The sequence below is a fragment of the Wyeomyia smithii genome, chromosome 3 (assembly GCF_029784165.1).
Source record: "Wyeomyia smithii strain HCP4-BCI-WySm-NY-G18 chromosome 3, ASM2978416v1, whole genome shotgun sequence".
NCBI classification, from domain to species: Eukaryota; Metazoa; Arthropoda; class Insecta; order Diptera; family Culicidae; genus Wyeomyia; species Wyeomyia smithii.
The window spans coordinates 196,771,844-196,792,224 of record NC_073696.1 but is presented as its reverse complement, the minus strand read 5'-3'; the positions used below and the strand labels follow the sequence as shown (position 1 = coordinate 196,792,224).

Here is a 20,381-nt window from a genome sequence, read left to right as displayed (position 1 = left end):
GAAGTTTTCTTTTCAAGCTGAATAGCGCTCTATTCAGCGACCTAACCGAACTTAATGTGAACTTTCTAGTTCGGTTTAGAAGCTGCTTTGCATGCTGCTCGAAGTTTATTCAACAAATGCGAACTTGAAAGTACGGTTAGTTACTTAAAAATTGAGCTGAATAGAATGCTATTCATGATCGTCAGATTGGCTGATTAGTCTATGAATTCTACTCTTATCCGAACTTTTGGTTACTTGGGAAGCCGCGTAAATTTCAAAATCCGCGTAAAAAGCTACGTACATTCCGGAATCCGCCTAAAAAACCCGCGTGAATTCCAGAATGCGAGTAAAGAAATTCCGGACTCCATGTAAGAAAAAATACAGCGTTAATTCCGGAACCTGGTAAAAAACCGCGTAAATAAAAGGAATCCGCGTGAAAAAAAAGGCGCCAATTCCGGAATCCACGTAAAAAGCGAACTTAGTGTACACGTAAAATTTAAATTACCCATTAATAAGAGAAATATTTGAAAGAGTTGCACGACTTTTTATTGCGTAAATTTTTTACCCATTGGATGAGTAATAGCTACCAATACATCTTTTGATGAATCTTCAATTGAATTTCAAAATTTGAATTTAGCGCTTTATGATATACAGGGGATAGTCGAAATAAGTAAGATAGGCAAAATTTGGATGAAATTTGAAATGTTGTAACTTTGTCAAATATGATTCGATATTAATAATTCGAACACCATTGAACTGGAAACCTTTTAAGGTTCATTTACAGTCCACAAATATGGCCTAGGTTACCCGATGTAAAAAAATATTCCTGAGTTACGTTAGGCATGTCAAACCTGTTAATTTTTGGATGGATTTGGTAATGGATTACCTGATGGAAATAGTTATTTGCATCATAGGCATAGATGACCATGTTCTGTCAGCCCATGTCATGTGCAACGATAGGGAGGTGAACCTGATTACCGATAGAACGGAAGTGGCCAGGCGTTGGAAGGAACACTTTAGTGTGCTGTTGAATTCTGAAGAAAACAGCATAGTCGAAAGGAGCAGGATGGTGATTGAGGATGATGGCAAAGGTATGGACCCACTATCCATGGACGAGGTTAAGAAAGCAGTGAAAGAGCTGAACAACTGCAAGGCAGCTGGTAAGGACGGCATTTCAGCCGAACTTTTTAAAGTCGGTTGCGAACAGCTGTATCGTGCTTTACACTGGATCATGCTGAGAGTGTGGTCCAATGAAGAATTGCCCTCGGATTGGTTGGAGGGTCTCATATGTCCAATCTACAAAAAGGCCAACGCCTGGACTGTGGTAACTATCGGGCCCTTGTTAACACCGTTTACAAAATTCTCTCCCGTATTTTGTTCCATTGACTGAGGCCGTTGTCGGAGACCTTTGTTGGCGATTACCAATGTGGTTTTCAAGGGGGACGCTCCACTACGGACCAAATGTTTACCCTGCGTCAGATCCCCGATGAATTTCGAGAATTTAACCTGCAGACGCACCATCTGTTCATAGACTTCAGCGCAGCTTACGATTCAGTTAAGAGATATGAGTTATGGCGAATTATGGTCGAACATGGTTTCCCAACAAAACTAATTAGGCTGATACGTGCCACCCTGGAAGGCTCTACAACATGTGTCAGGATATCCGGTGAGATATCGGACTCCTTCGTGACGTTAGATGGTTTGAAGCAGGGTGACGGGCTGTCGAACTTATTGTTCAACATCGCATTGGAAGGTGCTATACGGAGGGCTGGTGTGCAAAAAAGCGGCACCATCATTACGAAGTATCACATGCTTCTCGGTTTTGCGGACGATATCGACATCATTGGTATCAACCGTAGAACTGTGGAAGAGGCCTTCGGACTTCTCAGGAGGGAAGCTACGAGAGTAGGGCTCATCATTTACTCTGCCAAAACGAAATACATGGTGGCTGGTAGAAAGCGTGGTAGTCCGACGGATGTTGGTGCTGATGTGGTGTTAGATGGGGAAACTTTTGAAGTAGTCGACGAGTTTATTTACCTGGGTACACTAGTGGCATGTGACAACGAGGTTAGCCGTGAGATAAAAAGGCGGATTGTAGCTGCAAACAGGGCCTCCTACGGACTGCGTAACCAGCTGAGTTCACGTAGTCTGCAAACCTGTACTAAACTTGCACTCTACAAAACACTAATTCTTCCCGTGGCCCTTTACGGCCATGAAGCATGTACGTTGAAAGAGGCCGATCGGTGAGCTCTTGGTGTTTTTGAGCGTAAGGTTTTGCGTACAATCCTTGACGGCAAACTATAAACTGGTGTTTAGCGCAGACGCATGAACCGGGAAGTGTACCAGGTGTACAAATCGGCGGATATAGTTAAGGGGATAAAACACGGCATGTTGCAGTGGGCTGGGCATGTAGCTAGAATGCCGGAAGAACGACCAGCAAAGACTTTATTTAGCAGAAATCCTGATAGAGGCCGTCGACTTCGAGGTATGCCTTGCACTCGTTGGATGTTTGCTGTCGACGAGGATGCCCGCGAAATAGGTGTTAGGGGAGATTGGAGGATAGCAGCCCAAGACCGAGGGACATGACGACGTATTTTGGATTCAGCATTGGATCGATAATCGGTCTGTCGCCGTAAAAGTAAGTACAGGAAGCAAACAATGTAAATTTGGACCGGAATAATCGGCATAGATCCAGGCAACGAAAACAAACTAACGCTTGGAAACTCGACTCATGGAACTGCAAGTCCCTCACTTTTGGGAAGTACCTGTGTTCTATCCAACTTATTGAGGATCCGCAATTTCAACATTGCAGGAGGTATGCTGGAATGGAGTATCGGTACATACGTACAAAGATCATACCTTCTACCAGAGCTGCGCCAACACATACAGTACAGTAATAACACACAGGTTCGTGAACATGCCACAGGTATAAACATATTGGATATTAGCCAACATCCTAATTATTTTGGATTTTAGCCAAAATTGTTTCAGATTTGCTGCCTTTCCAAATGCATTTTTTGACGTGGGACTACGTGTTTCTTCGCTATACTAAGGTACATTCTGGGAAAACTGGATTGAACATGTAACGTTTTTTGTTGACGGAATGGAAGATTTTAGATGCTAATAGCGCTCAAACAACTATTCCGAATTCAATAGTTAATATACCGTTGGAAAGGTAAAACATACAAGATTAGTATACCATGATAATTTCAGTAACCATTTTCTTATTACTCCGTGAAAATTGCGGGAAAGTTTGAAGGTCGAATATCCACATACATTTTTCATACGATTGGTATATTTCCCTAACGCAGACTTCATAAACATAGACGAAATGATTTCACGCATTCAGTCATTGACTAGCAATGCCAGCCAATTGGCATCGCATTAATCACCCAACGTAAACGACGAAGAATGAAAGCAGAGATGCTTCCACGGGATTGGTTCTTCCCCCAATCACCCAAGTTCCCCACACTGAGTGACACTATAAAATGACATTTCGTGTTGAGAGACGCTCATTCCCTGGTCGACCGTCAAAGCGAACAGTTCGGCTTCCCTTCGATCTGAGTTGGACCCCACCAGTGGTAATCTAGTTCAGATATCGTTGTTGGAAAACAGCCCGAAACTGGACGTAATCGGCACTGGGGACCATTGGAAGCCGTTGGAAGGGACCATTGGAAGACTTGGAAGCCGTTTGGATGCTGCCGATAGTAATTTGTGTAGGAATAGTGTGTAGTATACCAAGTTTGTGTGTCTGAGTAGCGTTAGCGTGTGTATGTGTGTATGAGTAGCTTTAGCGTGTGTATGTGTGTGTGTGTGAGTAGCGTTAGCGTGTGTATGTGAGTAGCGTCAACGTGTGTATGTGTGTGTGTCTGTGTGTGTATGCGTGTGTATGTGTGTGCATGTGTGTGTGTATGGGTGTGTGTATGGGTGTGTGTATGTGTGCGTGTATGTGTGCGTATGTGTGTGTGAATGTGTGTGCGTGAATGTGTGTGTGTTAATGTTTGTGTGTGTGTGAGTGACGTGTGTGTGAGTGACGTGTGTGTACGTGTGAGTGGCGTGTGGGTGTATGTGTGAGTGGTGTGTGTGTATGTGTGTGTAGCGTGAGTGCGTGTATGTGTGTAAGTGGCGTGTGTAGCAAGTGGCGTGAGTGTATGTGTACATAGCGTGGGTGTGTCTGAAGAGCGTGTGCTTGTGAGTAGTGCGTGTGTATAACGTGTATGTGTGTGCAAAAATGCATTCATCCGAGGTCAATTTATTCATGACAGAATGCTTTTATAGGCAACAAGTTAATTATTTTTCCTATCAGTTTGTATGCTATGGTTTATGACAGGTGTATGTGTTTTTTTGTGGAGTGTTCATGGATTGTTGTGTTTGGTTTTTGTACGTTTGGTGTGTTATATACTACTAGCTGACCCGGCAAACTTCGTCCCGCCTATTTTTTGTGCTCAAGTTTGAAGTGCCGCCTATTTTTGTGTTTAATTTGTTTTTCAGAAACTGAAAGTGGTCATCTTCAAATTCAAGATGGTGTCCAGGGTCAATGCTTGGCTTCTAAACATTTATTCGATTACGGAAATATTCATATGTTGTAGTATTCGGCTGTTTCCCAGAAGTTGCCATCTTACAATTCAAAATGGTGTCTGAGGCCAATTTTTAGCTTCATGCATCATTCTGTTCAAAGAAACACCCATATTTGGTTGTTTTTGGGTAATTTTCAGCAGTTTTCCAGTCACCAAAAGTTGCCATTTTACAACTCAAAATGTTGTCTGAGGTCGATTTGTGGTTTCAATGCATCATCGCGATTTCGGAAATACCTATATTGGGTGGTCATATCCCGCTGTTTTCAAGAAACCGGAAGTCGCCATCTTGGATTTTAAAAAGATATTTGGAGACATTTTCCGGATAGAAACCGGAAGTTTCCATCTTAAATTTAACAATGGCGTCTGGAGTCGAAAATTTTTCTTGCTCTCAGAAACCTCAACATATCAAATTTGGTTCCCTTTTCTTGATTATTTCTCAAGATGTGCAGAAATTTGTGTGGAACCCCTCCTTTCAGAAGAAGAAGGGGTATCGAAACCCAAGTAACACACAAAACATGTTAGAAAATAGATTACAACGAAAGTAGTCATATAAGTGTACTACAAGCGCAATTAAAAACTTGTGTTATTATATTGTGTTTGAAGTTGTTTTTCATCAGTAATACAACCGCATTTCGAAAACAAGCTCATTTTTTATGGTTTTGGAGATGTTTTTTAATAACATGAGTTCAAGAATAACAATCACTATCACTTGGTCTTTTCGTAAGACATTACACCATCTAATAACAACATTACGTACCTGTAAAATGCTTTTCCTTAGTACAACAGTCGTAGCATTCAACACTCAACTTAAAAATACTTGATCAAATTAATATTTAAATTATATGAACGATTTTTATATTTATTCGAAGCGGGTCAAAACGTGCCATCAAAAGATAAACAAAACGCTTGCAGTGTAACCAATATCAATTCTGGTTTTTGTTATTGTATATCTAACAACGTTTTCTAGTTTTTTCAGATTTTATATCCAGATAACGTTGAAACTATGCGAAAACAATTTTAATATTCAAGCAAAAGAAAAAACTCTTTTTGAAAGGTTGAAAATTATTTTTCGTCATCAATTTATAATCAATTAAAACTGCCACTGATAAAAGCTAGTGTCGATCTAGTTGCACTGCGCCGACACCACACATTTGCGCATGCTCTGGTTAACAGTTGTCATAGCAACAGATTTGCGCATTGCCGTATTAGTACTCGAGATGTATTTTGCCAACTAATTCTATCAAGTTGGCTTGCTTTAATACTGTTATCGGTACTTGTTCTATAAGCCTTCATGTTTTGCGCTTCTCTGGTGATAGAGATGTCATGGAATAGGTAACGTTAACTGTTCTATACCAACGTGTGTTACTTGGGAACATTATGGACATCTTCCCAAGTAACCATAAGCATTAGGAGAAAGCATTTTATTAGCACTAATTCAGCCTTGTGATTGCCAAATAGCTTTTTGTCATGTTTTTTAATGTTTAGGGCATCATGCTAAATTAGCATTACTGAGAGCAAAATATGCGCTTAAAGGGCTACCGTAAGTGCTACGATGTAGTGTTTTGAATGCATATAGAAGACACATTACATTTTTTCGTAAGTGCCAATAACGAGCGATATCGAGTGATCAATTAAAAATAGACGGAACATGGATACTCCACGTAAATGAAAAAAAAACTAAAGAATTTGGAATTTTCGACGCAAAGTTCGGGTATATGAGAGCATGAAACTTTCCGAAATACCCAATACAAAACAATTACAAACTAGTAGGTTGGATCCAGGATCTACATCTCCTAGGTTATATCAGAATATTATGAAAAGTCCCTGTTGAATTCCAAACGATGTTGAGGAAGTACACATGCACAAAATAAACCATATGTATTAGTTCTGAATATTTTTTTGCATTCATTCCAGACACCAAATAATTAAGGTTCTAAGTTATTTTTTTGGTTTGTTTTCTTAACTCACATGTCAGAAAAGAGAAATCTCATGAGTGCTCCAAATCAGCTTTAATGATGCATATCAAGGGTTGCCATCTGCAGCACTTTATCAGCTCGTTATTTCGCCTTTTTAACATTATATCAGATATATACAAGCATTTAGGTCAGAATAAGTTCTTACCCAGAATTCTGTAATCAAATATAGAATTGTTGTAGGGCAATAATTTAGTGCTTACTGGTTACTTGGGTTATTTACCCCTAAAAATATTCACCTGCCGAATTTGGTTCCATTTATTTGGCTAGTTCTCCAGAAGTGCAGAAATTTGTGTTTCATTTGTATGGAACCCCTCCCTCGCATAAGAGGGAGGGGTGTCGAACCATTATGGACATATTTGTTACCTATAAAAACATTTACATGCCAAATTTGGTTCTATTTGGTGGATTGGTTCTCGAGCTGTGCGAAATTTGTGTTTCTTTTGTATGAGACCCCTCCCTTTTTAGAAGAGGGAGGGGCGTCAAACTGTTATGGATATATTTGATACCCCTAAAAACATCCACTTGCCCAATTTGGTTCCATCTACTTGGTTAGTTTTCGAAATGTGCATGAATTTGTATTTCATTTGTATGGAACCCCTCTCTTTTAGTAGAAGGAGGGGTGTCAAACCATTATGGATATATTTGTTACCCCTAAAAACATCCACCTGCCAAATTTGGTTCCATTTGCTTGATTAGTTTTCGAGATGTGCATGAATTTGTGTTTCATTTGTATGGGACCCCTCCCTTCCAGAAGAGAGAGGGGTGTCAAACTAATATGGATGATTTTGTTACCCCTAAAAACATCCACCTGCCAAATTTGGTTTCATTTTCTTGATTAGTTTTCGAGATGTGCATGAATTTGTGCTTCATTTGTATGGGACTCCTCCCTTCCAGAAGAGGAAGGGGTCTCAAACTATCTTAGTCACCTTTCTCGGCCCCCAAAACCCCTGTATATAAAATTTCACGCCGATCGGTTCAGTAGTTTCCAAGCCTATATGGAACAGACAGACAGAAAGACAGACAGACAGACAGACAGAACTGCATTTTTATATGTATAGATGGCTACGGCAGAATTAAATCTTTACACCCACAATAGTCCCACGTCTAGCCTACGTTTGTGCACTCAAGCACATACCCTTTAACTTTTTAGCAATCGGCTTCTGTAGGGACCTTGTTTAGGGTGTTTACAATCACGAGAAACTGTTTTCTCGATTTTGGTATAAATGGCACACTAACAATCGATTCAAGCAGATTTAAAATATCAAGTTTCAATACGTAAAGCTTGATTATTTCATTCTAAGATTAGTTCTTCAGATAAGAAAATAGTACAACGACGATTTTCATTATTATTATTGCGCCTTTGAGCATAAAGGCTATATTGAGTCCATATAATATATATTTTCTTCCTAACAACTACCCAAGACGTCGCGTAACATTCAGATTTGCACAACTGCATAAACCATATTCGACCTGGAACAGTTTTTGATAATTTTATACCACCTTCTCCCTTCGTTAATAATTGTTCATATATATTCTGAAAATTTTGTATGAATCTTGGACATTCGCCAAAATAAATTGTTCACAAAATGTGAATTGCTCCCAAATTGCTTACCATATTTATGAACCCATTGAAATCGTTTTAGGCTGTTCAATGTTGTTAAAGCAGCAACATTTTACTACAAATTCATCAAAATAATGAAGCGATCAAAGTCACTCCGAGATAATAATTGAAGTAAAAATTTTAGAGCCTTTTTTAAAAACAGCAGAATTGTTGCTACACTTTTAAAGTTTAACTGGATTTTGCTCAGTGCATGGCAGTACTCCTTTTATAAATATTAAACAGTTTTTTATTCAGTATATTTTGAAAATACTTAAAATACATTCGAACAAGTGATCAAAGTCACCCCAGTTTACGGTACTTATAACTTATCCGTTATAAGCCACAGGACTCCCGTTAGAAAGACACACAAAAATGTAACAGAAATTGTTAGTTTTTCATGTGAAAAACCTTTTAGTTTGTGTTTTAATTTGATTCCATTAACAAAAATTATAACAAAAATGATTCTACTAATATCAAACTTTGTTACTAACGTACCAGCTTTCTAACAAAATTAGATAGCAAGTAATAATAACCATTGTTAGTAACAACATGCTGTGATAGATTTGGTTGAGAACAATTTTGTTTCAGGATTTGCTATCATATTTCGGTCAGATTAATTGTTGTTATCAAAAGCATATGGGTCATTCCATACGAAGTGTACATGCCACTTGGACACGACCATCACAGATTTTGTTCAAAGTTGAGGGAATTATTCATCTACTGTCTCTTAGGAAAAATCTCAATTTTGCCCTCTTTTTGCCAAATTTTTTTTTTCTTACAATTCATAGACTTAAGATGTCCGAAAAATACTGATAGATGATTTTTGAAAAAATAAACCAAGGAATCCAAAAAAATTTAAGTTTCACCAGAAAGTGTTGCCAGATAAATTATTTTTGTATTTGAAAGCTAAATTCACATTTTTCGGCGAATGCAGCCATTTTTATTTTAAATTGGATAACTTCATCGTGTTCCTTGGAAAATTTAACATAAGAAACAACTATCATCCCGAGGTAATATGAGCCAATCTCGAGATATAACATTTTTACGAAAAAAGTTGTAAACTTCGTAATTATTTTATTTTATAATTTATAGACGTAAGACACCCGAAAAATAGTTATAGGTGAATTTTGAAGAAAATAAACCAAGGAATCCAGAAAAAATATTGCTTTTGCCCGGAAGTGTTGCCAGATAAATTATTTTTGTATTTTAAAACTAAATTTGCATTTTTCGGGCAATGCAGCTAATTTTATTTCAAATTGGATGATTTCATTGTGTTTTTCAGAAAATTTACGTAAGAAACATTTACCACTCGGTTGTAATATGAGCCAATCTTGAGATATAACATATTTACGAAAAATAATTTCGAAATTCAGAACTATTTTCGTAAAAATGCAACATCTCGAGATTGACTCATATTACCACGAGATGGTAAGTGTTTCTAACGTAAAATTTTCTGAGAAACACTAAGAAATCATCCAATTTGAAATAAAGTTAGCTGCCTTAGCCGAAAAATGCAAATTTAGTTTTAAAATACAAAAATAATCTATCTGGCAACACTTCCGGTCAAAAATAATAGTTTTTCTGGATTTCTTGGTTTATTTTCTTCAAATTCATCTAGCACTATTTTTCGCGTGTCTTACGTCTATAAATTGTAAAAAAAAAATATTTACGAAGTTTACAACTTTTTTCGTAAAATGTTATATCTCGAGATTGGCTCATATTACCTCGGGATGATAGTTGTTTTTTATGTGAACATTTTCAAGGAACACGATGAAATTATCGAATTTAAAATCGAAATGTCTGCATTTGCCGAAAAATGTGAATTTAGTTTTCAAATACAAAAATAATTTATCTGGCAACACTTCCGGTCAAAACTTATATTTTTTTCTGAATTCCTTGGTTTATTTTCTTCAAAAATCATCTATCAGTATTTTTCGGACATCTTACGTCTATGAAATGTAAGAAAAAGAAAAAAGAGATTTTGAACAAAAAATGCGTGACCTTGCAATAAACAGGGGGTCCCACAGAGCGGGGGGTATTCCAATCGACACCAAATATGGGATTTTTTCAAAATGACAGTAAATGAATAATTCCCCCAACTTTGAGCAAACTCTGTGATGGTTTGTGCCTTTTCGTGATCACTTCGTATGGAATGACCCATATTGTAGTTCGCCTAACAACATATCGTCGGTTGCGTGCAACACTGGCACAACTCAAAATTTTGCATTTTTGAGTTTTTGATGGCAAACGGTGCTAAATATTGTTAAGTTTCATTCCACGAAACCCCGTTTCAAAATTCCCAAAAAAACCAAAGTTATGAGTAGAAGTACTTTTGCTGCACAAATCGAAATTTCTCTATAAAGGTGGTGAAAATAAATATTTAACCTGAACAATGTGCTCATAATATGGACATATTAGACCCTAAAGTGTTAGGTTAGGATTGGGAACCATAAACTTCAAAGTATTCTTGAAAACGCGTTTTTCTCGAAACTATGATTTTTGAGTTGTGCCAGTGTTGCACGAAACCGACGATATGGATTACAAGGCTGACAAGAAAAAGATCGATTTCAAGAGTCCCGATTGATGTGCGTATTATTGGCATGATCTATGAAAAACATCCTCAGGTAAAATCAAACACAGACTTTTCAGATGGAAGTCTCAGGGTGTTGGTAGCATTTTCAAGATGTGGGTTCTATCGCCTTACTTTCGACAAGGATGAACTTTGAGAGCTATGTAGTGCTACTGAACGAAAGATAACATAAACGACAGCATTAAAATGCTACTATTCACGTAAACAAAAAATCATTGGCATGGTTTTCCGAAAGAAACATTCAAGTTACGAATTGGCCAGCTTGTAGCCCGGTTCGTAATCCCATCGCGGTCCTTTGGGGAATTCTAGTGGACGGCAGGGAGTTAGGAAGATGAGCAAAGAACGAGTGGAGTAAAATTCGAAAGAAATGTTATATCATTTGATCGATTTGATTTGATCGAATCGATGAAACTATTCTGAGAAATGTTAAACCAAACCAAACAGTAATTGAATGCTGTCACTCTCAAGCTTAAATCGTTCTTTGAGAAGAAAGCCTTCTGCTGTGTTTGATAAGAATAAATACTTGAAGGTGTGGTTAACTTTATGTTCGAAGTTTATTTAAATTCCAATTTCTGAATAAATTTTCTGTCGATTTTTCAGACAAAATAAATAAGTGCTCTCTTAGGATTTGTATTTGTATATTACAGTAGGAAAAATATCCAATGCGAGTCATTTTTTCACTTACTTCGTTATATAAAGGGCAAATTAATCCACTTCTTGTTAAAGCCAAAATTTTCCGAATTATTCCACTAAGCCAAAATAAACCAAATTCCAAATCATGACTTTACAAGCGATTTATGAAACCGATTAGAAAAACCTTCTGTTGTTTTGTCTCTATAGATCGAGAAAATCACCATGTTCTTGAGATTGCCATAAATAAGATAAGTCCTTCGAAGTTTCTATCGAAAATTTCCATTCTTGCATACTTTCATTCCCCGTTGGTCGGTGTCACCTTCATAAACGCCAACAGAATATAAACTACATGGTGATACCAATGACAGACATTTTCGGTTTCAAAACATCATGACTAGCAGCTTCTGCTCAAACTCTTGATGAATTGAAAATATTTGTATCTTTTAACCTGCTGATAGGCGTATAGAAATTAAAGTGTGAAAACCAGCATTATGCATGATTGCAATCAATGTTAATTCACGCATCACATTGCCAGCTAAAAGTCCACAAAACTGCGGGTTGATGAGGGATCAAAATTAATTCAGTTCCAGCTCGAAAGGCAACAGCACGTGACATAAAAGTTATTTCTGTTCCAAAAACACCAGCACACATGCACACATGCAGACAGTGAACAGCAAACGTGACGAGGTAAACTTTTTGCTGCTCGAATGCCGGATTAATAACCGAATTCGATGAGCTAAACAACACGAAGTGTGTCGAAGCGCACAGGTCGAGGAGATTTTCAAAGGAACGTAATTTGATTGGACTATGTTTGATATGCCGTTTGTTTCGTTCGTTTTCATTAGCCTAATTCACCGATGGAGAATATAACAAAATAAATTATTTTTGTGCAATGGCCAAATAAAGGTTAATCAATTGGAAATTAATAAGATTCAATTTGAAAAGGTATTTTTCATGTCTTTGAAGTTAACAATGATGGCTTCAACAATAACGAAAAATCAATCAAATAGCAAAATTTACTAACTTACCTCATCTTTTTCCGCCAGCGATTCACCGTTTTCCAAACGAAATCTTCGACAGTTCGGGTCCAGCCCGTCGATTTCTGATTGCGGCAACTGAAAATACATAAACCAAAAGCACACTCACGTCAGTAGGTTGCTAAATTGTTGACAGCACGCAATCCATAACCATCATCATTAAATCCACTAAAGCGGAAGCAATTACTAAAGAAAAGATCGCCATTAATGGGACGACTGTTTCTAGAAGGTTTCATTCATTTGGAATGCAGAACCTTCAATCTAATGGATTAAACATAATGAGGACTAAGCATATCTCTGGCGAAAGGTAAACAATTGAAAACATTGTCTCCTTCAGTGGACCAGCTTCCTGTGTGCTGTGTAGAGAAGGGCTGAAATTACGTACAATGTAACGAGGCCGGATACCGTCATTCTATTTTAATTAATTTTACTGCCACCGGTAAAAACCACGACCCTTGAGGTTAAGCTTAACGGCTGAATTTGTGTTCATCTGTTTTTTTTTTGCTCTAGCAAAAAAAGTAATGATAAATTTCCTAAAAAAAAACACAGACAAACATTGCCATTGCATTACAATGAAATGCAAGACGGCTTTCAGCAGGCCACACTTCGGTACACTTTGCATTTTCTAGTGTATGAAAACACATTTTCCATTGCGCAGGTCGGCACACCAGCGACGCTATCAAGCCGACAATTTACTAAATAAAAAGATGCCCTGATCTGGTGCATTTTTAATCACTACAATCCCATTGCACTTGAACCAGTTTCGAGCGAAGAGTGGCCTTGCATAGGAGGAGAACGACACGAGAAATAGGGGCACATTTGAAACATTTCCCAAAAGTGAAGGTGCTTTCAAAGACACACTTCGAATCAGAGCAATATTGTTTAGTGAAAATCAATGATTCAATGGGTAATATTGTTTCACATAAAAATGACGAAATAAGGCGCCTTAACTCAAACCAAAACTTACCACCGTGCAGAGACATCATCTGTGTACGTCGCTGCTGCTAGTACGTCGCTGTAGGGTTACTCGAATCATTAATGAACAAGAAAATCAGATAGCTAAAAACACTCTACTAAACACTTGCTATTTTTACTTTCTACAACATAACAACAGTTTAACGTTAAAATGATCTGCAAAAAATTTTGAACTTCGCTCAAAATAAAATTTTAGATAATTGCGATGAGATTGTGGAAATTCTATTCTATTTGGATAAACTGTACTTTGCTGAATCAAAGACGTCAGTTGAATCTGAATCTACATCTCCGATTAAAAGTGCAATTGGATGCTCCAAGTTTAAAAACCAAACGTAAAAAACCAAACGTTAAACATGAATTTTCGAAAAAGGATCCACTTTGAAGTATGCAATTTTTAATTAGCGAATGTAAAGAACGAACATGAGTACCGCTTTGGTCAAGCCGACATACGACTCTCTGTCTCGACTACAGGATCAGTGCCAGTACGCACAAAATATTGCCCCCGGTATGGAATCCCATAAGGACCATTAACTTTGTCAACAACGGTACAGTAATGAAAGGGGAAACGGAACACAAACTCTCCAATTTTTCGCTATCGATGGTAGGAAACAGGCAGTTTGCATTTTGTGTACTGCAATTATGATTTGCTAGAGATGAAAAGCAAGACAATTTTTTTCATAGAAATTATGAAGACAAATTGGTTTTGTGCCAAGAAATATGATGCATATTAAATGTAAATTTCTGATTCCAAAAATATCAGTACTTATAAACAAACCAATGAAGTTCATACTTGTGGATGTCGCTATTGTTGACGGAGTGACATACATAATTCACAATTTTACTGTTTCACAATGACCCGGAGGCGCTGGTCGTACAGCGTTTGTTCGAATCCCGGCTAAGAGAAACTGTTAGATTCATCGATAAAAGCGCTAACTCTGCAGTTGCCTTGTATATTAACAAATGATGGCTTCGAAGTGTATGTGTAACAGGCAGAAAACAAAGTTCCCAAAGCGGGTTTAGGATTCGATTTGCACACAAAAAAACTTTCTAAATACATGCATGGCCTTTGCGCAAACAATCAAGTAAACAAAGACTTTTTGCGATTCAAACCTAATTACATTCTTTTGTTGTTGTCGTTTCGAAACTAATGTTGCCATGTTATCTGTTGTTTGATTATCTGATACAGTGTCATTATAGATACGAACAAAGAAATCAACACGTGTATCACATGGCAACGACTTGTACATTTAATACGACCTCGACTGCCACCTATGAATGTTCAACCTCCACGTAGAAGGTAAACAGTTCATGATCAAACAGATATCTGCACCGTTACTGCTTCTGTGATATAACACTAACGTTCAATTCCTTAGAGTACTTTTATCAGCATCTTTCTTCCTGCAAAGATTCGGTTATCAAACTTTATAGAAAGAAAAAAAAAATCGACTACTCAGTTTACTACATCGAAAGATGCTCATGTTGGAAAAACGATGCACTGTTGCTTAGAGTACAAAATGCAAATTTTAGGTGCAGATTAAACGAAGTAGGTACATTTCATTCAGTGTTGATATCGAAATTTCATGGAGACGCATGGTCGTTTTAGAAGAACATTTGTTTTTTTCTTCAATAGTGAATTAAATTTTGAAATCTTATAGAAAAGCTTCAGGCAGCTGAATTATCTAGTTCATGTCATTATTTAGATATATCGATTTATGAAAACCGGTTCTAAAGCTTCAGCCTTCTTTATATGTTTGTCAAGCATAGTTTTCGAAAAAAGGAAGCAAATTTGCTTGGTTCAGTAAGGATTACATTCCCACACAACTTTTATTACCAATTTACAAGCAACTAATAATTTAATTTTTTTTTCAAATCACAAACTGTAGAAAGATAAACCAAATGGTCAAGAAAATTGTATAGGGTAGATGATCCAATAGTTGTGGTAGCACCAATAGTTGCGGCATCGCTTTTAAATTCATCGTTTAAACTAATTAGAACCGAATTGCTTATGCTACATGTTGAAGAAATGATAGATTAAACATGAGTACATATGTTACTACAACAATATATACTGAAAATATCCAAATTACTGAAGAATATTGTATTTTTCATAAACTTACCCGGAAGGCACCACTCACTACATATTTTCTTATTTTGTCCACGAAGGTTTTAAGTTATGTGTGTGGTTTTAGTACGATTATTACTCATATAATTATTTTCCCAGATAATAGTTTATTATGGAAACTGTATCACAGGTGAAGTTCGTTAATAGATGCTCATATTATTTATAAATTACTTCCTCCACTATTGGATCACAGGATACACTATGCTCTTATAGTTGCGGTATGTTTCGCAATTCTGATTTACGTTTATCAGAACATATGTATGTGGGACTACTTGTATATATTAGGGACAAGAAGGTACTAGGGGACATACCTAAATGATGTAACTTATTACTGTTCAATTTTTGAACCCCACCTTCCCCTGCCACCGTGTATTTACCGATACTTCATACATGATCGGCCACAAAAGCTATCGCTCTCACCTCTAAAATGCTATATTATTTATGTATGACCTCTTAATCGATGTTTACCCACTGCTTTTGGTCTTGTAATTCTTTTAACGAGCCTTTCACAGCTTCAGTCGCTCTTTTAGTAAACACTAACGTCGAAAATGTAGGCGCAAACATGGTACGAAGCAGAGGTAATAGACTCTAACTTCCAGTGTTGAGAAGTCACCATTTGTGAAAAAAAAATTCTTCTGAATATTTCAAAATGAGCGCCATTGGTCTTCCTCTTCAGCCAATTTCAGCCCTTTTCAAACGTTAGTCTAAAGACATTTTATAAAAAGTATGCAAAATTTGTTTTATTTTAATAAAACCTACATACCCTCACTGAATTTTGCCAACATCTGACCAAATTGGCGCAAAATCCGTCTCTTAGTTAACTTCGTGCATTTTTGTATTTACTTGCAAACCGACTTGCCAACCTATTAAAAACAATATGATAAATAGTAAAACAATCAAAAACCACTTTAAGCGAGGCAAATACCTTCATTTAACCAAGCAAACACGAATGTTTCATATACCGCAACTACAGGAACACCCATTCACAACTATAGGAACTCTACCGCAACTATTGGAACAAAAGCGTGCAACATATTTTAGTCAATTTAAACCCTCAAAGCGGGTTCAAAGTCAATTTTAAGGTGCAAAATTATCAAATAGAACCCATTTCAACAGAAAATAGTGAAATGGACCAGCTAGATTCGTTTTTCTTAGCCATAACATGGCTAAACATGCATAACTCGTGCTTAGCTCCTCCACTATTGGGTCATTTACCCTAACAATTCGACATTGATCAGAGAATAAGCAGGTGTATCGACTGTGCAGACAAATTCGTTCGCGTATTCAAGATTCGGCAAGACAGCTGCTGTTGTGCAGGAGAAGTTTACAAACAAAGGAAAGAAAAAAAATTTTCAAATAACACAAGAAGGTGCCGCTTGACACAGTTTATCCAGTAACCTTTGCAGCCGGAAGCCCAAGAAATGAAATAAACAGTTTAATATTAATTTTATTGTGGAAACTTCCGATCCACGAAATTGCAAAGAATTTCACCTCGTTAAAAAGTTTTGAACAATTATCGTGCTGCCAAATTCTAAGTAGAGAATTGCTTGCTTGGAAAAATAATTTGAAAAGTTTTTAAATGTCGTCTATATCATCATTATCTCAACTTATTTTTAGACGGAAACCCGATGAGAAAGAGTGCCAAAATTTTAGCAACATGACTTCTTAATACCTGCATTAAAATTTTTGACTTCCATTATAGGAGCCAAAACAGTCTTCATCTGGAATGCTATTCATTTTAGTAAGATTGCTGCTCCTCTGCGTACTCTGTGTCTGCGCGTAATTTGAAGTTGTTCTGCAGTTGTATAATTTTATACACGGTGCTACACTGTACGTTGTCCGTTATGTATTTAACGTTCGTTTAATTCTAAAAAAGAGTATGTATTGAATAACATGCTGCAACAATAAAGAAGTAATAACATTGCAAATCTTCTAATACGAAGAAAATATCCCTGGATGGAAAAACTTATGCACTGTAATAATTAAGGAATATTTTTTCGAACTTTTTTGCTTCGTTCCTCAATGTTAAAACGTCCGACGAAATTGTCGACTAATTTTTCGATGAAAAGCATTGAACTCTTTTAAAATTTGTTTGAAATACTCTACAATCTTTCAAACAGTATAATAATTGAACCTTTCCACAGAAAGTCTTGTTACAATATTATTTCGTATATATTCTTGTATTGGCCAGTTTGCGGAAATGTTGATATCACATGAATTTACTTCGTAACGTGACTGTGGTATTTTTTTACTTATTGAAATATAGCTGGCAAAGCTGAGTAAGTTTAGTTGAAATTAAATCTAAATAAAATAGTATATTCTGTAAGACATACTGTTTACACTCTGTTAACTCTTAAAACATTCATTTAACCGTTATGTACTCGGCAATTCTTATATCCGTAAGTGCTCGAAAGGGTACCCGGCCGCCCACCAAAATAAAATGCTTCTTGCTTTTCTAATTCCTAACCTATTTTCGACCTTGACCCGTCAAAAGATTGTAAAATTTGTCCATTTGCAGTATACGCCGTTGGTTTCCTATGGTTCCCGTAAATCCGGATCTCCGGGCCCAGATTCACGATCCAAGGCAAATTTTTATAGTTGGCAATAAAACCAAATTATATTGGTATCGAAATTCATCAAATCCGAGCCGAGTGGTCCTTAAAATGGCCACTTTTGAGCAGGTTCCGGTGCGGCCCTATATGGCTACAAGCCAAATGTTTTGAAAAATCCTCAGCAAAATGTATGTCGAAATTCATGAAATCACTCTAGGAATGTATTTACGTCCATTTAGAGTCCGTCTGATAAGTTGTGCTTGAAATGGCCATACAGGAGCAGATTTCGTGGGGTCCTATTTGACCATCGGATACTTAAGCGCGGTATGCAGTTCAAAAGAAATTTTTCCCATCTCAATCGCATGTAAAATTCAGATACTGAATCAGATAGTGAAATTTCTTCTTATGAACGGTACGCGGCTGAAAAGATATCATAAACCGAAAGTGACATCAAAGTTTTCTTGGTGTTATATCTGCTGTGAAGCGAAATGTCACTTGTTTTGATTTGGAATAGTGATTAGTTGCACTATTCAGGTGCAGAAGGATTCAGGTAGTTGATTGTTTGCTCATCTGATCGTCACTCAGTCCCAAGATGTTTTAGCTTGCAAGAGCAAAAAAAGGGGCAACCAAACGAAATCGCGCTCACTAACGACAGGTAACCTTACTAAAATGCGAAATATCTTGACCCCCTTTTCTTTTCAACAGCATACCAAGCTTTATGGGGTTAAAAAAATCGATAAGTAATGGTTCAACAAAAATAGCTTGCAAAATACCTGAACACTAGGTTATGTGGTAGAATGGGTTCCCCTAATCACGGCTAAGAATATTAACATACTAAAATGTATTATAATATTGTGTTGCTGTGCGTGTTTTACCTCTACGCTTATAAAGCTGTTTCTCTGATTATAGTTATAGATTATTTAGTAAAAATTAAAAATTTAAGTTTTGCTGCCAAAGTATCATGAAATCTGTACATCTCTCGTATCTCTATTAGTAGGAAGTTACGTCAAAATATTTCAGATTTAGATTTTAGATTTAAGCTCGAATGTGGAACTTCAACAATCAAACTTCAAGTGGAAAATTAGAGTGGTCTGTGTCAAGTGAAAGTTTCCTTCTCCATCTTCCGCCTCTCGACCCATCCGAATACCTCCGGAATAAATTGGTGCGTCCATCTATCCTTCGCATAATTGGACCTTTCCGCTGCCATGGCTCTTGAACGGAAGTTTGTCGTCATCCATAACTTCCAAGGATTACAGAGATCGCTTTGAGGTAATGCTGCAGACTCCGATTCTGATCACATAATGTTCTGATTCCCAACCGCGACCTCCTTCTTATGTCATCTTATGGGGCGCTAACTCCAGTTTCCTGAAGTGCATCTAGTCCTCGACCTTGCGTATGTAGTGCGAAGTCGTCAACTTGACATTCTCTAATCTCCTCGTCATAGATCACCAACGTTATGTTGTCCGCAAAGCTAATGATCACAACCCCTGCTTGAACACTCCGTCGTACATGACATTTTACAACGCCGAGCCCAGGATGGAACCTTGCGGTACTCCTGTAATAATTTAGACGTGTTGTGAACGGGTGCTCTATTCCGAATATAATTTTTCAGAATGTTATACAACGATACAGGTACACGGACAATCCCAAGCGCGAGCGCGATGGAGTCCCAGCTGGCGCTATTGAATGCATTCTTCACGTCAACAGCGAATGTCGCTTCTCTCACACTGGACCAGCCATGTCCAAAACACGCTCTACACTGAGGGATACATTTGAAACACGAAACGGCGTGCTTAGCAATAGCCACTCAGTGTTGGTGTAAGACAGACGGTACGAAGGGCGAAATTTGAAACACCGAAGCCAGTGGCAGTGTTATACGATCGCCACTGGTGCCTCAAGCTTCGGCAAACACTTACATTCGTGAAAGCACCGCAGCCGAATGTTTGAACTTCGTAGAAACACCTCGTTCGCTGCCATATGGCTCTGCTAGGCCTAATGCGAAACGAAACATTTCCAAAAATACTCACATTGTTGATTTTATTCTTTACGTGAGACCAGTGTTTTCCGAAGCTTAAGGCACCGGTGGCGATCATATAACACTGACACTGCCTTCGGTGTTTCAAGTTTCGCCCTTCGTGCCGTCTGTCTAACACTAACACTGAGTGGTGGTGGCAAGACACGTCGTATCGTGTTGCTATGTAAAAACCGCACCAGTGCAGCCAGGTTCAGTGTTTATACCATGGCTGCACTGGACGGCAACCACCGCCGTCTTAGTAGTGGAGAGAATATCGTTTACACCCTCTGTGTACTTCACCAGTACATAAAGAATAATCCTAACAA

The 20,381-nt window shown here is 37.6% G+C and overlaps 1 protein-coding gene across 3 annotated transcripts in view; it reads right to left on the bottom strand.

The window, feature by feature from the left end:
* LOC129726806 (GTPase-activating Rap/Ran-GAP domain-like protein 3) overlaps nt 1–20,381 on the bottom strand; it is a 193,146-nt gene that overhangs the window by 85,533 nt on the left and 87,232 nt on the right. For all 3 annotated transcript variants that reach the window (XM_055683926.1, XM_055683925.1, XM_055683927.1), the window contains exon 4: nt 12,384–12,470. In XM_055683926.1, the coding sequence (XP_055539901.1) occupies nt 12,384–12,470 (87 nt within the window). The remainder of the gene's footprint in view (nt 1–12,383; nt 12,471–20,381) is intronic.